Source organism: Primulina eburnea, chromosome 18, assembly GCF_022965805.1.
Source record: "Primulina eburnea isolate SZY01 chromosome 18, ASM2296580v1, whole genome shotgun sequence".
Lineage (NCBI taxonomy): Eukaryota > Viridiplantae > Streptophyta > Magnoliopsida > Lamiales > Gesneriaceae > Primulina > Primulina eburnea.
The window spans coordinates 29012643-29036407 of NC_133118.1; the positions used below are offsets into that span (position 1 = coordinate 29012643).

The 23765-nt window shown below is 33.3% G+C and overlaps 2 protein-coding genes across 6 annotated transcripts; one reads left to right on the forward strand and one right to left on the reverse strand.

The window, feature by feature from the left end:
- Positions 1–1463: 1463 nt before the first annotated feature.
- Positions 1464–21432, reverse strand: LOC140819452 (NADPH:adrenodoxin oxidoreductase, mitochondrial). 5 transcript variants are annotated; one of them, XM_073179550.1, is made up of 14 exons: positions 21317–21432; positions 6274–6417; positions 6040–6144; positions 5453–5566; positions 5291–5344; positions 5055–5171; positions 4216–4325; positions 4062–4135; positions 3613–3674; positions 3313–3508; positions 2905–2968; positions 2666–2733; positions 2407–2552; positions 1464–1891 (listed from the first exon to the last, which is right to left on the reverse strand). In XM_073179550.1, exons 2-14 carry the CDS (start codon positions 6388–6390, stop codon positions 1664–1666), a joined length of 1455 nt encoding a protein of 484 aa, XP_073035651.1. In that variant the 5' UTR covers positions 6391–6417; positions 21317–21432; the 3' UTR covers positions 1464–1663. The 5 variants fall into 5 exon arrangements, 4 of the variants coding, with proteins under 4 accessions (XP_073035651.1, XP_073035649.1, XP_073035650.1 ...); XM_073179548.1 differs by having other exon boundaries at positions 6274–6466; positions 21317–21379; XM_073179549.1 differs by lacking the exon at positions 21317–21432 and adding an exon at positions 8631–8752.
- Positions 12009–13525, forward strand: LOC140819853 (UDP-glycosyltransferase 90A1-like). The gene has a single exon (XM_073180092.1). The coding sequence runs from the start codon at positions 12077–12079 to the stop codon at positions 13472–13474; it is 1398 nt and encodes a 465-aa protein (XP_073036193.1). The 5' UTR covers positions 12009–12076; the 3' UTR covers positions 13475–13525.
- Positions 21433–23765: the final 2333 nt, after the last annotated feature.

Sequence of the window (23765 nt, forward strand, 5' to 3'; positions counted from 1 at the left end):
AAAAATTTAAAAAAAGTTATAAAACTAAATGTCAGAGTTTCGAATCCCGACTCTTAAAAAAAATTAAAATTATTAGGTAGATTCACGAGGAAAACTCGAAACGAGGACGAGATCTCATTTTTTTTTTTGGATTCGAGAATTTTTTAAAATCCACAAAATAGTTCAAGACGGACACAAAGATATTATTCTCATCTACGAACTCGTCCCGAAAATAATATTAATAATAAAAATAATATTATTATTAGTATTAATAATATAATAATATTATTTTTTTAAAAAAATATTAATTATAATGATTGATGATAATAAATTTTGGTTTGGAAAATTCTCGTACTTATCCCGTCTTATTCTACTAAAATTTTAAAATGAAAATGGTGGCAGGAATGACAATTGATCTTCGCAATTTCCCCTCGAACCCGAAAAATGGAGATCGAGACGGATATAAAAGTAGAGATAGAATTCGAGGACGGAAATGAGACAAACTCGTCCCCGTCCTATTATCATCTCTATACTGGAAGATATTTTTATTGGTATTTGTTGAATGATTTCTATGTATTAGTAGTTGTTTTATTTGTATCAATTATCATAACTATACCAACTCCACAAACTATTATACCAACTTCTTTCGGTTTGTATTTTCCGGTGTATCTTTGTAGTTGTATTTTCAAACTCCACTATTTGAACCTTACTTCATTATGTTTTTTAATTTTAAAAAAAAAACTTATTATATGATATTTGGATAAATAATTACTTTTTTTATTATTTAATTTTTTTTTTAAAAAAAACCCGAGACCCCTTGTCGATTTGTCTGGTATTTAATTTTTGTAAAATAGTCCAAAAAATATTTTATAAAGAATTATTTCTCATAAAAATGTAGTTATGTCATATATCGAAATGAGAAGGTGTATTTATGCCATGCATTTATTATAATAATATCATCAAAACTGACATTTAACATTTTATTATATTTTCTCAAAAAAAAAAAAAAACTAATATGCGCAAGGAATATTTATTGAGTAAATTTTGGTGAATTTAGAGGACACAAAATAGTTATTATAAAGAGTAGGTCTCTTGTGAGAAGGTCACACGAATCATTATATGTGAGACGGGTCAACTCTACTGATATTCACAATAAAAAGTAATACTTTTAGCATCAAAAATAATATTTTTTCATGGATGACTCAAATAAGAGATTCGTCTCACAAAATACGACATGTGAGACCGTCTCACACAAGTTTTTGTCTATTATAAATGTATCTTGTCACAATTCACAAACTTGTTTTTCCCTCAAAAAAATTGGACATGATTTTATTAAAAAATTATTTCTAATATATGAATATATTTTAATTCCCCTGGTTGAATTGGAGTCTAACAGTAATTTACGTGCAAAAGAAACAAATACATTGACTGTAAAATATTCCATTGCCCCTCTTGAAAATAAATAAATAAAGTATCCCATTGCCTGTAGTATGAACTCACATAAATACACCTCAAAATCTTGTATACATGTATTTCTACGGTTTGATGCGCTTTAAATTCTAATTCTTCACAAATACTGAGTTTTTAGAGAAAAATATAACTTCAAATAATTTTTTTGACAAATATAAAGAATGCATACCATTATCATTGTTGCAAAAAACGCGCCAAGCATTTCTGTGCAGCGTTATGCACAGCCAACTTCCAGCAGCTCCTCCCAAGTTGTGAGCTTTTGCCGGGGTTTTCCCTTCAAACTTCCCCGCCTTCTCTCTTCAGCATCGATTCTTTCCCAGCCACTGAAAGGGACGACTACGATCCTCCGACTGTCTAATAGTTGGAGCAGCCCTTGTCCCCCGGGTTTTGATGAGTCAGAAGTTAATACTCCTTTACTTATGTCGTCTGAGATGCACGCAAGCTGCCATGTGTTTTGGTGATCAAAACATCTAGTTAGCTAAGAAGTAGCCAATATAGTAATACTACCCTGAGATAAAATAAAACACAACCCAACTTGACTCAAATCGCCCTTATTGACAGTACCGGAGCCAGGATTTGTATTTTAAGGAGTCGAAGCTAGATGCTAAGAACCAGCGAGCAAAATACATCCTCAACTTATCTAAGATATATGAAAATATTATCAAGGAAAATTTTAGGGCGGGTTTTCCCTCCGTCGCTGTTGCTTGCTTTTTTACCCAGCATAAATATTTTTCAACGGTTGTTGCTATGCAATCCGCAATAAAAACTGATCACACGACATGCATCGATCATAAGATCAGTGGATGAGGATTGAGATACATGCAAACATCCAATCGGTATGATTGAGGATGTATTAACAAGTGTAATTAAAGAATTACAATGAGTTTATCAAGTTAGTGTCATGTCTACAAATAAATTGGCATGGTTAAATTCTTTACTGTAAATGAGTAAATTTACCGTCTCCTCGGCACAATAAAGGTTGGTGCCGATGATCCCCGTTGGTCCTCTCTTCAACCACCCACACACATACAACCCTGCGTCGAATTTTGATTCATCTTGTGACACATTGGCTAGAACACGACCTTCGATATTTGGAACGATTCCTGAAAAGGAGATGAAGATCAATCATTACGAAGCTAACCCATGTTCTGAATTTCACCAACGTAACAGCTCCTTTTGAGACAAGTTATTCTCAAACTTCTATACGTTCATATACCTTTGTGATTATCAAAGGGTAGTCCATCAATAGCAAGCGACTTGTAGCCAATGCTCTTCAGTGCTATCCTGCAAGCCGATCCTTTAGTTAATCACCAAGCAAACATGTTCTAGGGAGCAACAAGCAGACATCACTCCTGTCCTATTATATCGAACTATTTCATAAACAGTGCAAGTCTTAAACATTATTTAAATTCAGTGAAATGACATGCGTCTCATACAGAATTCCAGAGAACTTGCCCGCATGATATGTCTTCATACACGCCAGTACCAACAGCAACCTGCTTTGTCTGACCATCATCTCCTACAAAATATAGCAAAATACAGAGTGGTAATTGGTACATTTACCGGTTCTAAAAAACACTGTACTGATCAGGGCCTGCATGATCAAAATTTCCGAAAATAAATCTCAGTGTCTACCCCCTAGCTCCAATTACAAGAAAAAAATTCCAGAAAGAAAATAAACCGTAGAAGTAAATATGTTTGTGTCGTAAGTTCATGAAAAAGCTATGAAAAGTATTTCATAAAGAAAGTACCCAAGACTTAATAGATAAAACAATAATAATCATAATAATAGCAATTGTGTAATATTCAAAAGGACAAATAAGAAAAGCCCTGATGCAAAACAAATATGATAAAATATACTACCTTTAAGTATTGTCTTCTCAAGCCGAACACCAGCAAGATGACCACTTTTATCATCCGATTCCAGAAACTTCTCTGGTCTGTGGAAGAAGACAAAGTGGAGCTCACGTTGATTGCACAAAGGAGAAGTTCCAGGATTGGCTACTTTCGAGAGCAACTCATAAACTCGCTTTCTGATCCGATTATTTTTCATTTCTATCTTTGCAAATTTACAGAGTCAAAGAATATAATCAGTTTGAAGGATGTTTTGGATTTCTGTAAAAAAATGAGTAAGGTAGCAAAAGAACTTGAGATGAAACATACCTCATCGGCCAGAGTAGTAACTAGATCAGCTTGCTGAATATGAATAGCCAAATCTTTGATTCCTGAAATTAAATTTCAAATCAGTCTTAACAAAATACTTGCAAATTTCAAGTCTCTACATTTTTTCATAAACATCTGAATAACATCAGTCGATTTTGATGAGGTGATGAACACATGAATCTCGGACTGATAATACATATGGGTTGCATTATATAGTAAAATCCTGGTGTTCTATCTTCTGAAGAGTACATGAAACTAACATTCATCACTTATAGCCCAAGTCAAACTAAGACATCAGCTGACACTCAACGCTAAAAGTTGATAAGCAAACAAAATCAGGATTGAATTAGGTAAAGTAACCACATCAGATCCAGAATAAATGGTCGTGGGACTTTCAAAAGTTAAAAAGGTGAAAAACCAAACTTCCAGATAATAGATAGAGCAATTACCTAGAATTTCTCGCAGTTCTTTTGCAGTCCAGGATGCTTGCACTGGTCCACGTCTTCCAACCAAAAAAACTCTTCTGCAATCATACTTGTTAACTCAAAACATTAATCCAAAGCCAACATCAGTTTCTGAAAACTATTATAGTGGATGAGGAACCTTATGAAGCTTCCTTCCAAGGCAGCCAATGCATGGCAGGCAATATCGGTTCTTGCCAATTCTGTTGTTGGACGTAAAAGAACTCGAGCAACATCAAGAGCGACATTACCCTAAAAGCAAGTGTCATATGTAAACAAGGAAAACACAAATTTGGGAAGGTTTTGGAATTGGAAATGGTTTAATATAAAACCAAAATTAGGCACAAGAGGAGACAAAAATAAAGCAAAAACATGATTGAAGACAAAAAAATAAAGCAAAAACAAGATCATTCTGAAAAGACTCAATCAACTCGAACAGTTGCTTTTTATATATTTGCTTCTGTACACCGAAATGTAAAATAAGAAAAAAGAACCCAGCTACGAAGCAGAGGAACTTATGTAATGTACATGCGTTCAGAGCAGATATGAGAACTGATAAAGATATAAACTGGACAGCCAATATTTGACAATCACAATGTTAAACTAGAAGATCATGAACTTGCTAAGGAAATCTTGGTGATGTGAAGAGATTCACTGACAAAAGGAGCATATATGAAGAGCAAAGGTATACAAACTGCTTGTTTTCTGTAACTGCTCTGCTGCAGGTGGACATTGCAGTTCATGGGGACAAGGACAGGGTTCATAGTAGACGGGTAAAACTTTGACATCTAATTATGGTAACAAGCAAAAGAAATATGTTCTATGCAGATGTGGTTGATCCAACAGGTAATTTAATCATACAGTTACTTAGCCCACACTGCCTCGCCCTTTTTGTGAGTAACAGATGCATGCTAGGACCATCATTGTATAGTCACACTTGACATCAATTGTGAGAACTAAGACAAAAAAATAGAAAGAAACCTGCCCGAGAATAACAGCAGTGTCGGAGCTTTTTAAGTCTGGGGTTAGATTTCTACAGTCTGGATGCCCATTATACCACCAAACAAACTCTCTAGCAGCATGAATTCCAGCCAACTCCTGTAACAGAAACAATATAAAACAGAAATGAAACCTTATTTTACATTATTGAAAACGTAATAATACAAGATAGAACCACATTAGCATCTGACAGAGTGTGACAAGAATAATACACAAACCTCCCCATGAATGCCAATAGATCTGTCACTTTCAGCACCATAAGAAAGCACCACCTAGCACAAAAATTCCACCTTGCCTCATCAAATCTATGTACGAGGGGCTAAAAACAAGAGGCCAAATAGCCATCCTGTCAAAATACTTGTCCATAAATGCTATCTTACCGCATTATACATCTCACGAAGCTCTGCCAAAGATATGGAAGATCCAAGAGATATATTTCCATAGAATGAACATCGTTCATTTTGTGCAACCCGTGAAAATTGATTGATCACCACCTGTTGGTTTTTTTGTCAGTGACCAAGTCCATAAGAGAACTACTATGAAACAACAGCATGAATTAGAGTTTGATTAAAAGAAAATGATAACTGCTCGTTCTCCCTTCTCTCGGACCCATGAGTTAAATTACAATAAAACAACTAGCATAGATAACAGAGCAACCATTTTCAACAAACATGACTTCAATGGCCCATTTCTAGAATTTTACTACTGACAAACTAAAGATGAAGCTTGAGACCCAATTCCAAAGTCCTAGGAATTAATTATGATGATTTCCTAATATCCTAATAAAATAAACTACACATGCCTATAATACTAATTTCAAAGAAAACTACTGCTGTTTCATACGTGTTATTCATAAAAACTTAATCAACATGATGTAATATGCTTAAGTAACATGACATAGCAGCCGTGAACTTAACAGTAAAACTATAATTTAGAACCTTAACATAATGTTGATTAAGAAACTGGCCTTGGTTTCCGGATGATCAGGTGCGACTCCAGACCGTACTAATCCAAATGGCGTAGGCAATCGGTCAATTATATCAACTTCTACTCCTTCGTGTGCCTTCAAAAGCTAATCCAAAACCCATAAAAAAAAACATCACAATTTCGGATAATCACAATAAAGAAACAAAAATATGTCTGAAATTCACGAAGACAAAATCAGAATCAATAAACAAATCCTTAACACATGCTTAGCTACCTTTTCCGCGGTGTAAAATCCAGCAGGTCCACTGCCAACAACACAAATGCGTAATGGAGCTGAAGAGAGAGCTGCGAAGCTTCTCGACAAAAATTTTAGCTTTCCCAAATTCACCATTTGCTGAGGGATCAAAACCTTTGAATCCTTTCTCCCAAAAAAAAAAAAAACCTTTGAGTTCTTTTCGTGGTGGCTTCTATTCAAGAGCTCGTAAACTTTGAAAATTAGAAAATGGGAATGGAAACTCTGACTATTGGGCTTTAAGGAAGCCCAATAAATAATACATTCTAATGGACTAGGCCCATGTATACTTATTGCCCGACCCGGTATAAAATCTTTTAATGAGTTGGAAAATAAACGGATCCAAATTCTATAAATTGAATACATAAACTACTTTATACTTTTAGTAATTTGTTTATAGTTAAGAAACATAATGTTCGATAAAATTTTATATCTATCTATAGTGAAATATTTTCGCCCCCCTTAGCTTTTTTTATTTTTATAACGTAGGGTGATAGATGTTGATACCCCATGGAAGACAGGCCCATCTTACGGCCCCATTATGGAAGACAGGCCCATCAAAGGCCTTATTATCCCTGGCTCATCCATAACCCAAGTGGAAAATAAGCCCATCAAGGGCCCAGGTATTCTCCTATAAATACCAGGTTTGAGCGTATGATATTTCATTCACTATATTGTTTTCAGCAGCACCCTTAGCTCCTCCCCCCATATATCCTCAGTCACTGACTTGAGCGTCGGAGGGGCTACGCCATGACACCCTCCTGGCCCCCTCTTAACGGTCTTTTTCGTGGTTTCTGGCTCAGGACCATTTCAAAACCCTGCGTCTGTACTAGTGACACTTGCTGGGAGCAGACCCTAAATTTCCCGTGAGTATCAGATGTAATTAATTTATTTCGCTTTCCTCCTCTTAAAATTTGCACTTGTCTCCCTAAAAAATCACGGTTACAGATGTACGGGGTCGAGTGATAATCACGCGAGCATCCGTTTTAAGAAACATCCCATTTAATATATTTTTCCGCCCATCTAATCAATTAAATACACTAGAACTATTGAGTTTACTAATCAGTAATCAGTATGCGTGCATTGTTTATGGTAAAAATTTATTGTTAAGATTGAGATTTGAATCTAACTCAACCCAAAAGTTAATTTAGAGGGAAAGATTGTCCAAGTTCATATAGGCGATTCTCATAACTTTATCCAACCGATGTGGACAACTAAAACACCCTTTCACACCTAAGAATAAACTTCTGGAGCATTAAGTTACAAAAGATCCAACTATGAACATAACAAATGGCTTAACACATAACGGTGAAACCTGATCTCTGATATCATGTTAAGATTGAGATTTGGACCTAACTCAACCCTTCGAGAACTTAACTTCTATTTTAACATCTACTGAATGCATTTTCAGAAAAAACTATGGAGTTTCTTGATGTTAATGAGAGAGCATATTGAAATTGGAAATGTATGATTTTATTTATATTTTTGATTGGGAATTAAAGGTTTTTGTAGAAGAAAGTGTCTGATAGGCTGCAAGTTATTCCACACTTCCTGGAAAATTTATCTAATCAATTCACTCGATTCTTGATTTTAAAACTATATAATCTCATATATAAATATATATTTTTTAGTTTGGAAAAAAATTTAAATTAAAATATAGTTTAAAATATAATATATTGTTTTTAGTTAATATTTTAATAAAAAAATTTAAATAAAAAATGTAATGAATTAACTAAATAACAATCAACTAAAAATTTAAAATAATAATTCCTAATTCATTAAATATCATTTCATAAAATATATAATCTAAATAAAATTATCAGTCTAATTAAATTTTTGTTTTTCTTATCGGTTCGATTTTAACATGCATAATCAAAAAACGAGCTATATAAAAACTTTTGTTTTAACATTTGTATCTAAATTAATAAATTAGGTTTTCGTTCAGCTGTTCTTGGTTTCAGTTGGAATTTATATTTTTTCATACCTAAATATACAAATTAAATGTGTCTTTCACATATATCCTGTATTATACACTACAAAAAAAAAAAAAAATTAGCGACGGTCAAACAGACGATTTTTTAACACTCGTCGCACATAGCGACGGTTTAATTGAAGGAGACCTAGCGACGAATGTTACAAAACCGTCGTTATATTAAGCAACGGTATGTCAAACACCGTCGCTATACTAATCAACAGTTTTTTTAAAAAATCGTCGTGCGACGGTCGTTTAAAATTCACAAATTAATGAAATGTTTACACAACCGTATAAATAATGTCATAAAATTCACAAATAAACTATCATGTATTAAATTTTCTGTAAAAAAAAAAAACTTTAAGACCTGTTATGCGCGAAGATATGTAGTTCCACGTAACGCTGGAAGATCACACCGACTAACAAATCTACGAAATAAATACTAAAAATGCTAGTACAAAATACAAAAACCGAAACTTCGAAAAATTTATAGAGTTTCGCTGCTACCAGAGATAGGCGAAAATCGCCTAAGGAAAAAGTTCTCGAATCTCGGTATATATAGAATAATACCGACGGTCTTTGAAAAAACCATCGCTATGTGCGACGGAATGTAAATAAACCGTCGCAAATGGCGACAGCATTTTCGTATACCGTCGCAGATCTGAATCCGCGACGGTTTATTAAAACCGTCGCAATATCGACGTTTTCTTAAAATATCATCGCTTTTTTAGCGACACGTTATTTAACCGTTGCTAAAAAAAAAATGGACGGTTTTCAATGAACCGTCGCTTATTTTGAGTAGGCACGGGTTGCTTATAAGTTGTCGCTATAGAGCGACAGTTAGAGAATACGGGTCTATTGTGATACGATCTCTTATTTAGTTTATTAATAAAAAAATATTATTGTTGTGTTAAGAATATTAATTTTTATTATGAATATCGGTAGGATTAACTCGTCTCACGGATAAAGATTTGTGAGATCGTCTCACTTCAAATACACCCGAACAGTGTGTTAGTATTTAATGAAACCTGTCCATTTAATGAAAGTCAAATTTGTCCATCATCTTCCATAGGACCTTTAATTTCTAGTTGATTATTTAATGATTTGACCTATTCAATTTAAATTTGGACACGTCTAGAACGTGGACCAAATCTTGTCCAAAAGATAATTTTTTATTTTTTTAGAAAAAATAGTAACTCTTAAAAAAAATTTAAAAATAAAACACAGACAAACAATACTAGTAAAATACTTCAAAAATTGATTTTTTAAAATGGGTAGGTCTTTTAAAATAATAGATTTCTTGTGAGACGATCTCATGAATCTTTATATGTTAGACAAGTCAAACCTACCGATATTCATAATAAAAAATAATATTATTTTATATTTTTTTTGAACTTGTGTTTTTATACTATTGAAGATTTTAAATTCCATCTCTGAACAATGATAATTTATTATATAGATACCGAATTAATATACCCATAAAAACTTTTACATATAAATAAGATCGTCTCACAAAAAATTTACTAATATCAAGTTGTTGTATGGTCAAACAATTTTGTCACCCCTCGTCTATTCGACATATTTTGTATATCTTGAACTCTTAAAAAATTAAATTCGATATAAATTTAATCAATGGTTCACGTTGTGTGTTTATATAATTTAATCGAATAATTATATATCGACTATCGTCTCTGAAAATAATTTTTTTTAGTTAATATAAAGTTTCGAGTTCAAAATCTAATTATACCGATCAGTCTAATCATGGTGTAGACTAAATTTTTGTATCGTAAGAATTGTTCTATGTCGATTACTAAACGTGTCAAATTAATGTTGTGTATATTTGTCTTCTAATCTATGTCACTTACTAAACGTGAATTCTTATTGACTTCACAAATATATTTTTTTTCTATATAATTATATTAATCGACTATAAAGTTCATAATATATCAAACAATACAAACAAATATTTAATATATAAACAAAATGAAATAAAATTCGTACAGCATATATACCAGTAGATCGGAGCACGCTTGCTTGCATCTAAATTAAATTATATTTTTGGCGCAACACACAAACATACACACGCTACCCGTGCATGTAGCGTGCATGCTCTGTTTTCATATTCAAAAGTGCTCGAACCGATCCAAATCTTAATATATGTCAAGTTTTTATACATATCAAGATCGTGCTCGAACATACAAAACCAAGTCGAACAAAATTTTTATATGTCAATGTGGACTGTGCAGGCCGTGAAACAAACCATGTAAATGATACTGAGATTATTTTATTTATGCTAGCTCCGAATTTGGCCGCAGGCAAGCATGTCTTATACCACTCTAAATTAACATTTTTTTTTCTTTTGAAAAATGGATAAAGCTGTATATTATTATTATTATTATTATTATTATTAGTAGTAGTAGTAGTAGTAATAGAATAACGAATATATATTTAAATAATATTATTATTCCCAAAAAAAATATGTAATTTAGCACACAATATATACTATTGAAAGTTAAATATCTTTGGATATGTCAAAAACCAAAAGATTTAAAGAAAAAACATGTGTGAGAGTGTCTCACATGTCATATTTTGTGAGACGGATCTCTTATTTGGGTCATCCATGAAAAAATATTATTTTTTATACTAAGAATATTACTTTTATTGTGAATATCAGTAGGGTTGACCCGTCTTACAGATAAAGATTCGTTAGATCGTCTTACAAGAGACCTACTCAAGATTTAATAGAAATTTCCTAAATTTTTACAACGACAATCACTTATATAGTAATTTAATAGAATTTCTTGATTTTAGCAAAAATTTGTGTGAGACAGTCTCACGGGTCGTATTTTGTGAGACGTAACTCTTATTTGGGTCATCCATAAAAAAATATTATTTTTATGCTAAGACTATTACTTTTTTTATTGTGAATATCAGTAGGATTGAACCGTTTCACAGATAAAGATTAGTGAAATCGTCTCACAAGAGACTTACTGCCTAATTTTTATTAATTTTTTTAACGATAATCACTTAATATATTATTTGAAAAATGATTATTGTTATATAATATTAGAAACAACACAAAAACTCATATGAAGTGTCTCACATTTCAATTTTGTGAGACGAATTCTTGACCCGAAACGACTGACTATTTATGTCGAAAAATATTAGTTTTCACTGTATATATGGGATCGAGTCGATCTATATCACAAATATAAATATGTGGGATCGTTTAAAAAAAAAAACCCTACTCAATAAACTGATATTTACAACATACTAAATTTAACTTTTTATTTCAAATTTTTATTTAAAATAATTTATCAAAAGATGAGTAAATGATGTATAAAACAGGAAATATTGCAGTTTTTGTTATGCTTAACAAATTAGATCATATACTTGAGGTTGGTTTTCTTCTTTTTTTTAAAAAAAAAATAAAATAAACAATTTTGAGTAGGTCTCTTGTGAGACGGTCTCACGAATCTTTATTTGTGAGACGGTCAACCTTATCGATATTCAAATTAAAAAATAATACTCTTAACATAAAAAATAATATTTTTTCATTGATGACCAAAATAAGAGATATGTCTCACAAAATACGACCCGTTAAACCGTCTCACACAAATTTTTTGTCAACAATTTTTACATATAAATTATTTTTTAATATTGTAAGTTAATAAACAAGTGTAACTTATAATATTTATTTATTTATTGCCGCCATATTTATACAGTCAATAACCCGTCGGAGCAGGGAACCGAGGGCGTTATCCTATAAGATGGGCTATCTTCCATTTCATAAACTACGACTAAGAAAAATCAATGGGTTCGCTTTCCTGCCCGCACTTTGCCATCTTCCCTTTCTTCTCCCAAGGCCACACCATCCCTCTCCTGTACCTCTGCCGCCTCCTACGGCGGCGCTCCGTCGTTGTCACTCTCTTCACCACTGCCGGGAACTCCCCGCGCATCCGCGCATCCCTCCAAGACATCGACGTTTCCATTGTCGAACTCCCTTTCCCGCAGAACATAGAAGGTGTTCCTCCTGGTGTTGAAAACACTGATCAATTGTCATACGGATCCTCCTTTCTCCCTTTCGCGAGAGCAACAGAACAGATGCAGGAGAGCTTCGAGAAAGCCCTGGAAACCCTCCAGCCTCCTGCTTCATGCATCGTCTCCGATTCATTTCTCTGGTGGACTCTGAAATCTGCGCAGAAAATCGGGGTGCCGAGGCTGGGTTTCTACGGGATGGGAAACTTTTCAGCCTCCATGTACCAAATACTGGGGAGATACAGCCCACATGCGGGTACAGATTCAGTTGATGAGCCCTTTTCGATGACTGATTTTCCTGAGATAAAGTTGACAAGGAATGATTTTGAGCCACCGTTTGGTGATATTAAACCATCGGGGCCTTTTGTAGATTTTATGATAGAGTGTATAATCGCTCTGGCGATGAGTAATGGTTTGATCGTGAACAGCTTTTACGAGCTGGAATCTCGTTATACGGATTACTGGAACAAGAACCTGGGGCCGAAAGCTTGGAATATCGGGCCACTCTGCTTGGCGACGGCGCCGCCGGAGAATAATATATCGAAGAACTCGAGTTACCTGCGATGGCTGGATGAAAAATTGGAAAAGGGAGAACCCGTTATGTATGTTTCGTTTGGTACACAAGCCGAAATATCACCTGAACAGTTTCTTGAAATTGCAGAAGGTTTGGAGAAATCGGAGGTTAGTTTCTTGTGGGCTTTGAGATCAAAAGGGTTGGATTTTCTACCAGAGTTTGAATCAAGGGTAAAAGGTAGAGGATTGGTAGCAAAAGAATGGGTTGATCAATCGACAATCCTTCAACATGACGGGGTAAAAGGGTTTCTGAGTCACTGTGGGTGGAATTCTGTGATAGAAAGCATCTGCGCCGGAGTGCCGATACTGGCCATGCCATTTATGGCAGACCAGCATCTCAATGCAAGGTTTGTGGCGGAGGAAATAGGGGTTGGACTGAGGACCTTGTCACGGGATGGGTCGGTGAGGGGTTACGTGGCGGCGGAGGAGGTGGAGATGAAGGTGAGGGAGCTAATGGGCAGCGGGAAGGTGGCGGAGGAGGTGAGTAAGAGGGTGGCTGAATGGGGAGGAGCCGCGCATGACGCCATGAAAGAAGGCGGTTCTTCATGGGTCACGTTGGATTTACTGATCGAGGGCGTGACGGGAAAATCAACTGATTAACAGTCAATATCCTATTGATAATTTTCTAATTTAAATAAATCCCTTTTTATTATTATTTTTTATATATATATTGTGATTTTCTCGATTAATAATAGATGGATTTACACTTCGCGCGTGTATAATATAATGTCCGGCGTTGTATTTGAATTTGACATGAGAGATTTCAAATTTATAATAACGAATACACTTTCTTTGTTTGGATTAGTACGTAAGTTGTTTCTGTGATACGAATCAACTATATTCATATTTACAAATATAAGTAATATTTTTAACTTTAATTTTTTTAATTAATAACTTAAATAGAAGATATGTGTCACAAAATTGACTCGTGAGATCGTTTCATAAATTTTTTTGTGTGTTTGTATGTGCTCATTGGCCATTAATTTTAAATCTCAATTAGTTCTTTTTTGAGTCATTATGATAGATTCCAAATTTCTCCCCATACAAAACCACTCCTACAAATCATCCTAAAATCTGAATTCTCGATCCAAATACAGAGCCGTACCTGTGATTCACAGGGCCTGAGGCGATACGTAAAAAAAATCTTTTTGTGATAAATAACCGTAAAGCTCAATTTGTAAATTAAAAATAACCAAACAAAAGATATAAGGAAAATATACTTTACGAGTTATATACTTATCTCTTTACGATTTTTTCCTTCGTGCGCCACAACATCAACATGGCTCTAACGTAATGCAATGTCATATGAACAATTATATTGGAAAAAGATTGAAATTGACAAAAATTGTAAAATATGTTGCTAAAATTGAAATTTATTAATATAAACTATCAAAATAACAAAATGATAAATATAAATGAATAAATATTGTAAAAATATATGATTTGTTTTAACTAATAAATATAATATTTTATTCATGAAAATAGAAAATAAAAATATGTAAAATAGGTAAGTATCACAATTTTTTGTGTTTTATTTTTTGAAATGGGCTCAACTACATAAATTCAAAAAAAGAAGCCAAATAATCGAGAAATAAAGTATAAAAGTTTAACACATTAATTGACACAAGATAAAATAATAAATATATTGGACAAACATTACTATTTTATGCATACAAAATTTTTAAAAAATTAATTAATGAGCCGTGAAGTTTTATTGTTTGGGCTCTACATAATTTGATTAAATCCTAATGAATACAATCATTATATTTAATCATGTTTTCAATAGGTCAATGTCTAATTTTTTTTTAATGTCCAATGTACATATTATTTAGGTGCATGTCTCAACAACATGAGACCGATGATTTTTTTTTGGGCCCCTGTGAGGGCTGGGCCTGAGGCGATAGCCTCTCTCGCCTCACAATAGGTACGGCCCTGTCCAAATACAATCTAAATGTTGGGTCATATCTTGTTTTTCACAATACATTGTGTAATGTAGTCTACATGACAAAAACACGACAAAAACTTGTGTGAGCGGTCTCACGGATTGTTTTTTGTGACACATATCTTTTATTGGGTCATCCATAAAAAAATATTACTTTTTATGCTAACAATATTACTTTTTATTGTGAATATCGGTAAAGTTGACCCACCTAACAGATAAATATTCGTGAAACCATCTCATAATTGACCTACTCAAAAAACATATGCCATCTATATATGCTATTGAATCCATCCTCTAGGATGCAACTTACAGTGTTTATTGTATTACTATTTGGTATTTTTGTGCCAAATACTTAATTTTTGAAATACATAATATATTTAAAAACAAATTCAACGAGGACAAGAACAAATTTCAAAGAGAAAATTTAAAATAATATAATTATTTAAAATCTTATATCATTTTAAAAAAATGGGACCTAAGACATTTATTGATTAATATTTTTTTTGAAATATGTTGTAGATATATTCCCCATTAATACAATTTAACATTATGTTGTACATATATTCAAATCTTCGACATAAAATATCTTCTCATATATACCAATAATATTTTGAATTATGGGATCCGACGTAATAGTGACATAAGTCAATAATATTTTGAATGATGGGATCCGACGTAACAATGACATATAAATAAGGATAGATTAATAGTCAAATATTTATCGTTAAAATTTTAAGATGTTTTAATAATCATTTTGACCCGATTTAAGATTCAATTTTATTAATCAAATAGTTATCCATAAAATTGAATCTTAAACCGGGTCAAAATGATTATTAAAACAACTTAAAATTTTAACGATAAATATTTGACTATTAATCTATCCTTATTTAATCCACTCAAGCAAACACATAAGTCAATCAATAAAATAGAAATAAAGATTATATTTTTGGTTTGTTATGTATATATTTTATTTATTTGACAAAAACTTATGTGAGACGGTCTCACGGGTCGTATTTATTTGAAAAAAACTTATTTGTATTAATGGAGAATATATGTAAGAGTATTACTTTTTATGCTAAGAGTATTACTTTTTATGCTAAGAGTATTACTTTTTATTGTGAATATCGGTTATTTGGGTAATCCACGAAAAATTATTACTTTTTATGCTAAGAATATTACTTTTTATTTTGAATATCGGTAGAGTTGACAGTATCATAGATAAAGATTTGTGAGACCGTCTCACAAGAGACCTACTCTATTTATTTTGATAATTTATGTTATCAAATTTTAGTCTTTGTTTGTTATTTTTTTTGTTAAAAAAAATTAATCTATTTTACGACATAACGTTGATGTAATGTTGATGAGCGTAGTATACCATATTAATTATTTTTGCTAATTTACAATATATCTCGTAAAATTTGTGAGCTTTCTTTCGTGATATGCCATAATTTAACGTAGACAATCCATGTGAGGTCGTTGAATGCGTTAATATTGCCGCATTAGTTGTTTCTGAAAAATTGTGTCGGATGCTCTGTTTTTCAAGAGCAGGTACATCGTACATATATATTTTTCGTCATAAATATATAAATATGTATATAAAATTTTATATAAATTTAACAATTATAAAACAAAATAAAAAAATATAGTATATAAAATTTTATATAAATTTAACAATTATAAAAAAAAATAAAAATTTACAGATATTTTTTTATTTTGTTTTTATTTAATTTATTCAAAGAAATAGTTTCACATTTTTGAATACATAGTTAATAGAGTACATTCGTTTAAAAATATATTAGAATTAAATTATATATTTGAGACAATTGAAAAATAAATAACGTCTATATAGAGAGTATATGCCTTTGAATGTGTCTCATGTGAGACCGTCTCACGGATCTTAATCTATGAGACGGGTCAATCCTATGGATATTCACAATAAAAAGTAATACTCTTAGCATAAAAAGTAATATTTTTTCATGGATTACCCAAATAAGAGACCTGTCTCACAAATACGACCCGTGAGACCGTCTCACACAAGTTTTTGCATGTCTTTTACCCTTTTTGGTACCGTTTGGTTTGCTATATTATTTATCCATATTTTTATCCACATTTTTATCCAATCTAATATCATGTTTCGTTCACCATATTATTTATCCATTTATCAATAATTTATCTTACATCAATCAAATCATCAATAATTTATCTCACATTAATCAAATCATTGAATTGAAAATTATAATATTAACCTTAATAAATAATATTATAAATATTTTATTAATGTTCTCAAAAGAACAAAATGAGAACATCGTATTATCTTAAATTTAATCAAATTAATCAATAAAATCAAACATTATATTAACTATCATTTTTATATATTTTATTATTAAAAAATATTACTTATCTCCATATTATTTGTATCATACCACTGACCAAATGGTACTTTTTATATGTTGAGTTCATTTAACGCAGTTGTCACGTTCTCCATTATTGTTTCAAGTATTATGGGAAAATTGTTCGTTTGGTTTTTTTCGATTTCGATGTTATATTGTCAAATTTTAGTTTTAATCTATTATTTTTTTAATATCAATTATTTTTTTCGACTTGATGCTAATATTGAACCAATGTAATGCTGATGTGGTGCTAATATTAATAATGTAACATCAATATTCTTTATGAAAAAGTAATAAAATTGAAAATAAATAAATAAATGACGAAAACTGAAATTTGTTAATATAAAATATTAAATTCGTAAAATGACAAATTTATTGGACAAAAATTACAATTTTTCCAAAATATTATTCATACTTGGTTAGCTTGAATAGTTTCTGCAAGTTTCGATTGGAGGTCTTTTAAAAAACACAGTAATATAATATAAATTATTATCTTTACTATTTTTAATTTTCGTACGAACCTTCACTAAAATTATTTTTTGTCATTTTAATTTTTTTTTTGAAACAAATTATTCATTCTTCATTAATTCAAATCAGGGTTATTACAATCATGAAGTAGAATATCTGTAATAAATTCAGGACTGTCATAAGAAATAAAAAGACTAGAATAAGAATTGGCCGCCCTAGCCAGAGTGTGAGCAGCCATATTCGCTTGTCTTCTAGCAAAACGAACTTCGTACGAAGGTTCTTGATAGAGAAGTGAGCAACATGCAGCCACAATCGATCCAAATTCACTACGATCCGCCAGCTTTGAGGCTATAGCATCTACCACCAGTTTGGAGTCTGTTTCGAATACAATGTTTTGTAGTTCCAAGGAGACAACCCAAATAATGGCATCAAGCAATGCTTTCGCTTCAGCTTCTCGTACCTCAAGTATCCCATAATATTGTTGCATCCTAGAGATCATAAATTCTCCATTGGAGTCCCGAATTATTGCTGCTACCCCAGTCTTGTGCGCTTCCTTAAAAGTGGCTGCATCAATGTTGCATTTCATAAAGCCCGAAGGCGGTCTGTGCCATCGCATTTCTTCAGGCGAGGGCATCATCTGTGTACGTGGAGCTTGGTCCAGTGTTTGAGCATATTTCCATTGTTGGAGTAGGTCGGCTGCTAGAGAAATATTAACTCTAGCTGGTCTATCCACATCGTTCCATAATTTATCATTCCGATATCTCCATATGCTCCACAAAATCATGACTAAGTTGGACTTTTCTTGTGGTGAACACCGTTCCAAGCATTGCGAGAACCATTGTGAAAAAGATTCTGATGCATTAGCACATTCCTCAACGAGATGTATCAAGTTAGCGAGGTTCCAACAATTCTTAGCATAAGGGCAGTCTATGAAGAGATGCCAATTACTCTCGATACCAGATCCACATAGAACACAACATATGGGGACATTCAGCCCTCGGTTTTGTAGGTTCTTGCGACAAGGAAAGCAGTTTCTCACAATACGCCAAAGGAAGAACTTGATTTTTGGTGGTAATTCGAGCCTCCACATTTTAGCCCAAGTCCCAGATGCAATGCACGAGTAGGTAGATTGGTTATATGTATTCACAAGAAGCTTATACCCGGATTTGACTGAGTAGATACCATCTCGGCTGAAGTGCCAAATTCTCATATCTTCTGAATTTGGTGATAAAAGAGGAATTTTTATTATTTCCTCGATATCTCGTTGTTGAAAAGAATCATGTAGCACATTGATATTCCATTGTCTTGCAGATGGATCGATCAAATCTGAAACTGTCACAAGATGTTGTTCCTCATCAAGCTGAGTTTGTATATAGAAATTTTCCGGATCACGCAACCAAGGATCATGTAGGATATTTACAGATCGGCCGTCACCTATTTTCCAGCGTAAACCCTGTGCCAAGATAGCTTGAGAGCACCAGATGCTTCGCCATATGAAGCTAGGATTGGGTCCTAGTCTTGCATTTACAAAATCGTTTCTCGGAAAATATTTTGCTTTGAGTAGCCGAGAAGATAGAGCATCAGGGGCAGAGATACACTTCCAGCCTTGCTTCGCAAGCATGGCAAGGTTATAGCCTTCTAGGTTTCGATAGCCTAAGCCTCCCATTTCTTTTTGCACACATAATCGATCCTAGGTCATCCAGTGTATTCCTCTCGCTCCATTAGGTTTCGAACCCCACCAGAAGGAGTTCATCTAGCAAGGAACTCGGCAGTAAGAACCAGTTCATACAGTAAGTTGGAAGTGCATGTGCAACAGATTTAATGAGTACATCTCGACCTGCCGATGATAGGGAGTTTTTCTTCCAATTATGGATCCGTGTCCAAAGCCTATCCCGAAGATATCCAAATACTACCCGCTTTTTGCTTCCCACAAGCGACGGTAACCCCAAATATCTTCCGGTATCGAGTGGGTTTGACACACCCAAAATAGTTGACAATTCATCCTGTAGTTCTTGATTGGTGTTTTTGCTATAAAAGATTCCAGATTTTTGCAAGTTGATAGCTTGTCCACTTGCCTGCTCATACGTCGAGAGGAGTTGCTTCATCGTGTTACATTCTTCTGGGGAGGCTCTAAAGAAGAAAAAATTGTCATCAGCAAAGAGTAAGTGAGATATAGTCGGGGCACCACGACAGATTTTGATTCCATGTAGTGTATTTATGAATATCCTTTTATTTTCGAGATTTCACATATAAAAAATTGTTGTTTTTCTGATTTCACATCGACAATTATATCAAAATTGGTGAAATTAAAAATTAGTGAATCAAAACATATTTTAAAAACTTAATGAAGCAAAATCTAAAATTAAACAAATTAATAGATCGAAAAATTATTTTTCATCGCATATAATATACTATATCAATAAGCTAGTATTTTAAAAATATCTTTCTTAAATTTTTGGCAAAAAGTTGTGTGTGGCGGTCTCACGAGTCGTATTTTGTGAGACATATCTCTTATTTGGGTCATCCATGAAAAAATATTATTTTTTAATGATAAGAATAGAACTTTTAAATTGTGAATATCGGTTGAGTTGACTCGTCTCACTGATAAAAATTTCGAGAGACTGTCTTATAAGATACTTACTCTAAATTTTTTTTCTTAAAGTTATCCCTTGGTTATATGTTTTTAAAAATATGAAAAAAAATATTATCCATAATAACACTGTCTGCAAAACATTTTCAGCACGGCATTGTTTACCGAGCTCATTGACTATTGACTTAATTTATTATTATAAGACAAAATAACATTTAATTAAATATATGTTTAATAAATTTTAGTCCCTAATAATATAGTATCTTGAATCGAGTAAAATATTATATAAAAACTAAATTATTTATTTAATATTAATATATTGTTTTATTATAACAAGATAAGTACATACGAAAAATAATCTAAATACATCATTGATGGACTTTAATTAATCAAAAAAATTCTTGTAAAACGATTTCATGTTTCAATTTGTGAGACATATCTTCTATTTAGGCCACTCGTGAAAAAATGTTAGCTTTTATATCAAAATATTAATTTTTATTGTAAACATGAAGATAATTGAATCGTCTCATGAATAAAAATATATGAGATCGTATCACACCAAATATAATATTAATTAATTTGATTAGGGTGAAAATCACCATACACTACAAAAAAAAAATATTTGCGACGGTCAAACCGTCGATAAAAGGGTAAAGCGACGGTTTTAACAATCCGTAACTGTAACTATCGTCGCATTCTTGAAACGACGGTTTCTCAACTCCCGTCGTTCGTAGCTACGGTTTTGTTGATGAACACCGTCGCCATGTAGCGACAGTTTATATATTAACCGTCGCTACTCGAAGCGACGGAAATATAAATACCGTCGCTGTTAAAACCGTCGCTATAGTAAGCGATGGTTTTCACAAAACCGTCGCTATATTAAGCGACGAATGTGTTAAAACCGTCACTATATTAATCGGCGGTTTTTTTAAAAAAACCGTTATTTAATGAAGCGACGGTTTATATATAAACACTACAATAAAATTCACAAATAAACTCTCGCAAAAATTAAAATCATGTATTAAATTTTCTGTAAAAAAAATCTTGAAAACCTGATGTGCGCGAAGATATGCAGTTCCACGTAACGCTGGTAGATCGCACCGACTAGCAAATCTACGAAATAAATACAAAAAAATGTTAGTACAAAATAAAAAACCGAAACTTCGAAAAAATTATAGAGTTTCGCTATTACCAGAGATAGATGAATATCGCTTAAGAAAAATATTCGCGTACCTGGGTATATATAGAATCATAGCGATGGTCTTTGAAACCACCGTCGCTGTGGAGACCCGGACGCTAATTCATTCCTTAATTTTCTTTAGGAATATTTAATCATTTCTAATAAACAAGGTCTAAATTTTTTGTTTTTTGTTTTAAATGCAAAGCGGAAACGTAATGTAATTAAATTCAAATTACATAATAAACATAAACATACAAATATTGTATTATCTACAATAATCTAATTAGGTTCAACTACATATCAGTGCTGAATCCTAAGTTGCTTCTGAGCCCGGGTCTTCACGCTATCTAGTCCAGCCTCGTTCTTGTCCTGACCCCACTTCTATTCCACCTGTTGCCATGCACACATACAAACAAGACAACAGCTGGATAACTCCGGTGATAATTATATTCTCAGTATAAACCATGTATACATGCAGTCATATAAATCATATAAAAGCATATAATAGACATTCATAACATGTAACATAATCAATATCAAGAATAATTCCTATTCTAAACATGTACCATCATCAAGAACATTAATGGACATGTACCATATTCAGGAACATAAATTAACATCAATCAATATAAATCGATATAACTGTCACTCAGACTCGTGACTCTACGTTTTAGACTAGACTCAATCCTAGCCTAGGGATCCCGATTTCCAAATGTTGGCATTCCATATCGATCACCAGTAATAGAAGAAATTACTATTCTATCCACATCGATATGGTATCGATCACCAGTAATAGAAAAAGCTCTGATTCTATCCACATCGAGATAGTATCGATCACCAGTAATAGAAGAAGCTCTGATTCTATCCACATCGATATAACATCGATCACCAGTAATAGAAGACGCTCCGACTATCCACATCGATACGGTATCGATCACCAGTAATAGAAAAAGCTCTAATTCTATCCACATCGATAGCCAAACATCCGGTGACCGACTTTGGCACTATCGCCAATACACTATCTTGTGACATCGTGCAATGTGCCCGTGGCGATCCCGCCACTATCAGGCTTTTCTGTCACAAGATTACTCGTCTAATACCCGCTATCTATCAATCAAGAAAACAAGCATATCAATTCATTTATTGCAAATATCTATGCGATAAAATAAAGTGTGCGATTTAGGGAAACTCGAGCCCAACCTCACTCGAGTTGTGCAATCCCAACTCAACATTAATTTATACCTTTATCTTCTCGCTCTGACGAAGACGAAGTTCCGAAGTCAATTCTGTCCATTTCCAATCTGGCAATGACAATATCAAACAGGCACAATATCAATATCTAACTCAATTCAATACCTGTTCTGATCAATACTCAAATCACAACATAATCTGCTCAATGCCAATCGACACATGGTACCACAATACAATCTCAACCAATATCGAATCTGATCAATATCAATTTACGAATGTTTCGACGGCATAACAATACAATCACGATAACCCCGTCAATCTCAACATCACAAAGATACTATCAGAATTCATAATCAGTATCAATACAATTTATAATCTCGATATCGGTACACTTAACCTCAGTAATAACTCAAATCTGATATCAAATCTCAATCAATTCAACTCTGAAAATCATAACAATTGAATAAACAGACTATTATTTAATCTGAATTCAATCATACAATGCCTACTGTAGTAGAAACACCATATCTGATTCATATTCAATTCTGACAATATCATAAATTCAAATCATGTCTAAACGTAACAAAACTTACGTCCAGTTGTAGCATGCGTTGATAGAAACACAGTACTGAAGTCGGATTTAAAATCGAGCGGACGGATTTCTCGTAATTAATTTCTAAACCAGAACTGAAAGCTTCTCCCGCAATTTCTCGATTCTTGCTTCCATCCCATCTGAGAGGCACGCTTATGTTATATGTATATATACTACATGCATCTCAAGAAACGTGGCACCCTCCTTTGCGCAACACGTCTCGCGCATATACGCGACCAGCATCGGCGCATATGCGCGAGACACAATTCCTTGGCTCGTGTCTCGGTAGTTCTCTCGCGCATATGTGCGCCCCCTGTCCGCGCATGTGCGCGAACTGTTCTGCCATGCTCGCGCATATGCGCCTGTCTATACCACGCATATGCGCCAAGCACTCGGGACTCCCCTTTGGCTACTGGACACCTCGCGCACATGCGCGCCCACTCCGTGCATGGCTCGCGCATCTCGTCGCGCTTGTGCGCGAGCACACATCCTTGCACATATATTTCGCGTCTTTTCTCACCTTACCCGGTCCATTCCG

Excerpts from the sequence above, each read along its gene's own strand:
- LOC140819452 (XM_073179547.1), bottom strand. The coding sequence starts at position 6,657 with ATGTATTCAATTTATAGAATTTGGATCCGTTTATTTTCCAACTCATTA. Across the intron at positions 4,136-4,215 it reads TTGGAAGGAAGCTTCATAAG|AAGAGTTTTTTTGGTTGGAA; the intron begins GTTCCTCATCCA and ends GTATGATTGCAG. Across the intron at positions 2,969-3,312 it reads TGAGAAGACAATACTTAAAG|GAGATGATGGTCAGACAAAG; the intron begins GTAGTATATTTT and ends TATATTTTGTAG.
- LOC140819853 (XM_073180092.1), top strand. The coding sequence starts at position 12,077 with ATGGGTTCGCTTTCCTGCCCGCACTTTGCCATCTTCCCTTTCTTCTCC.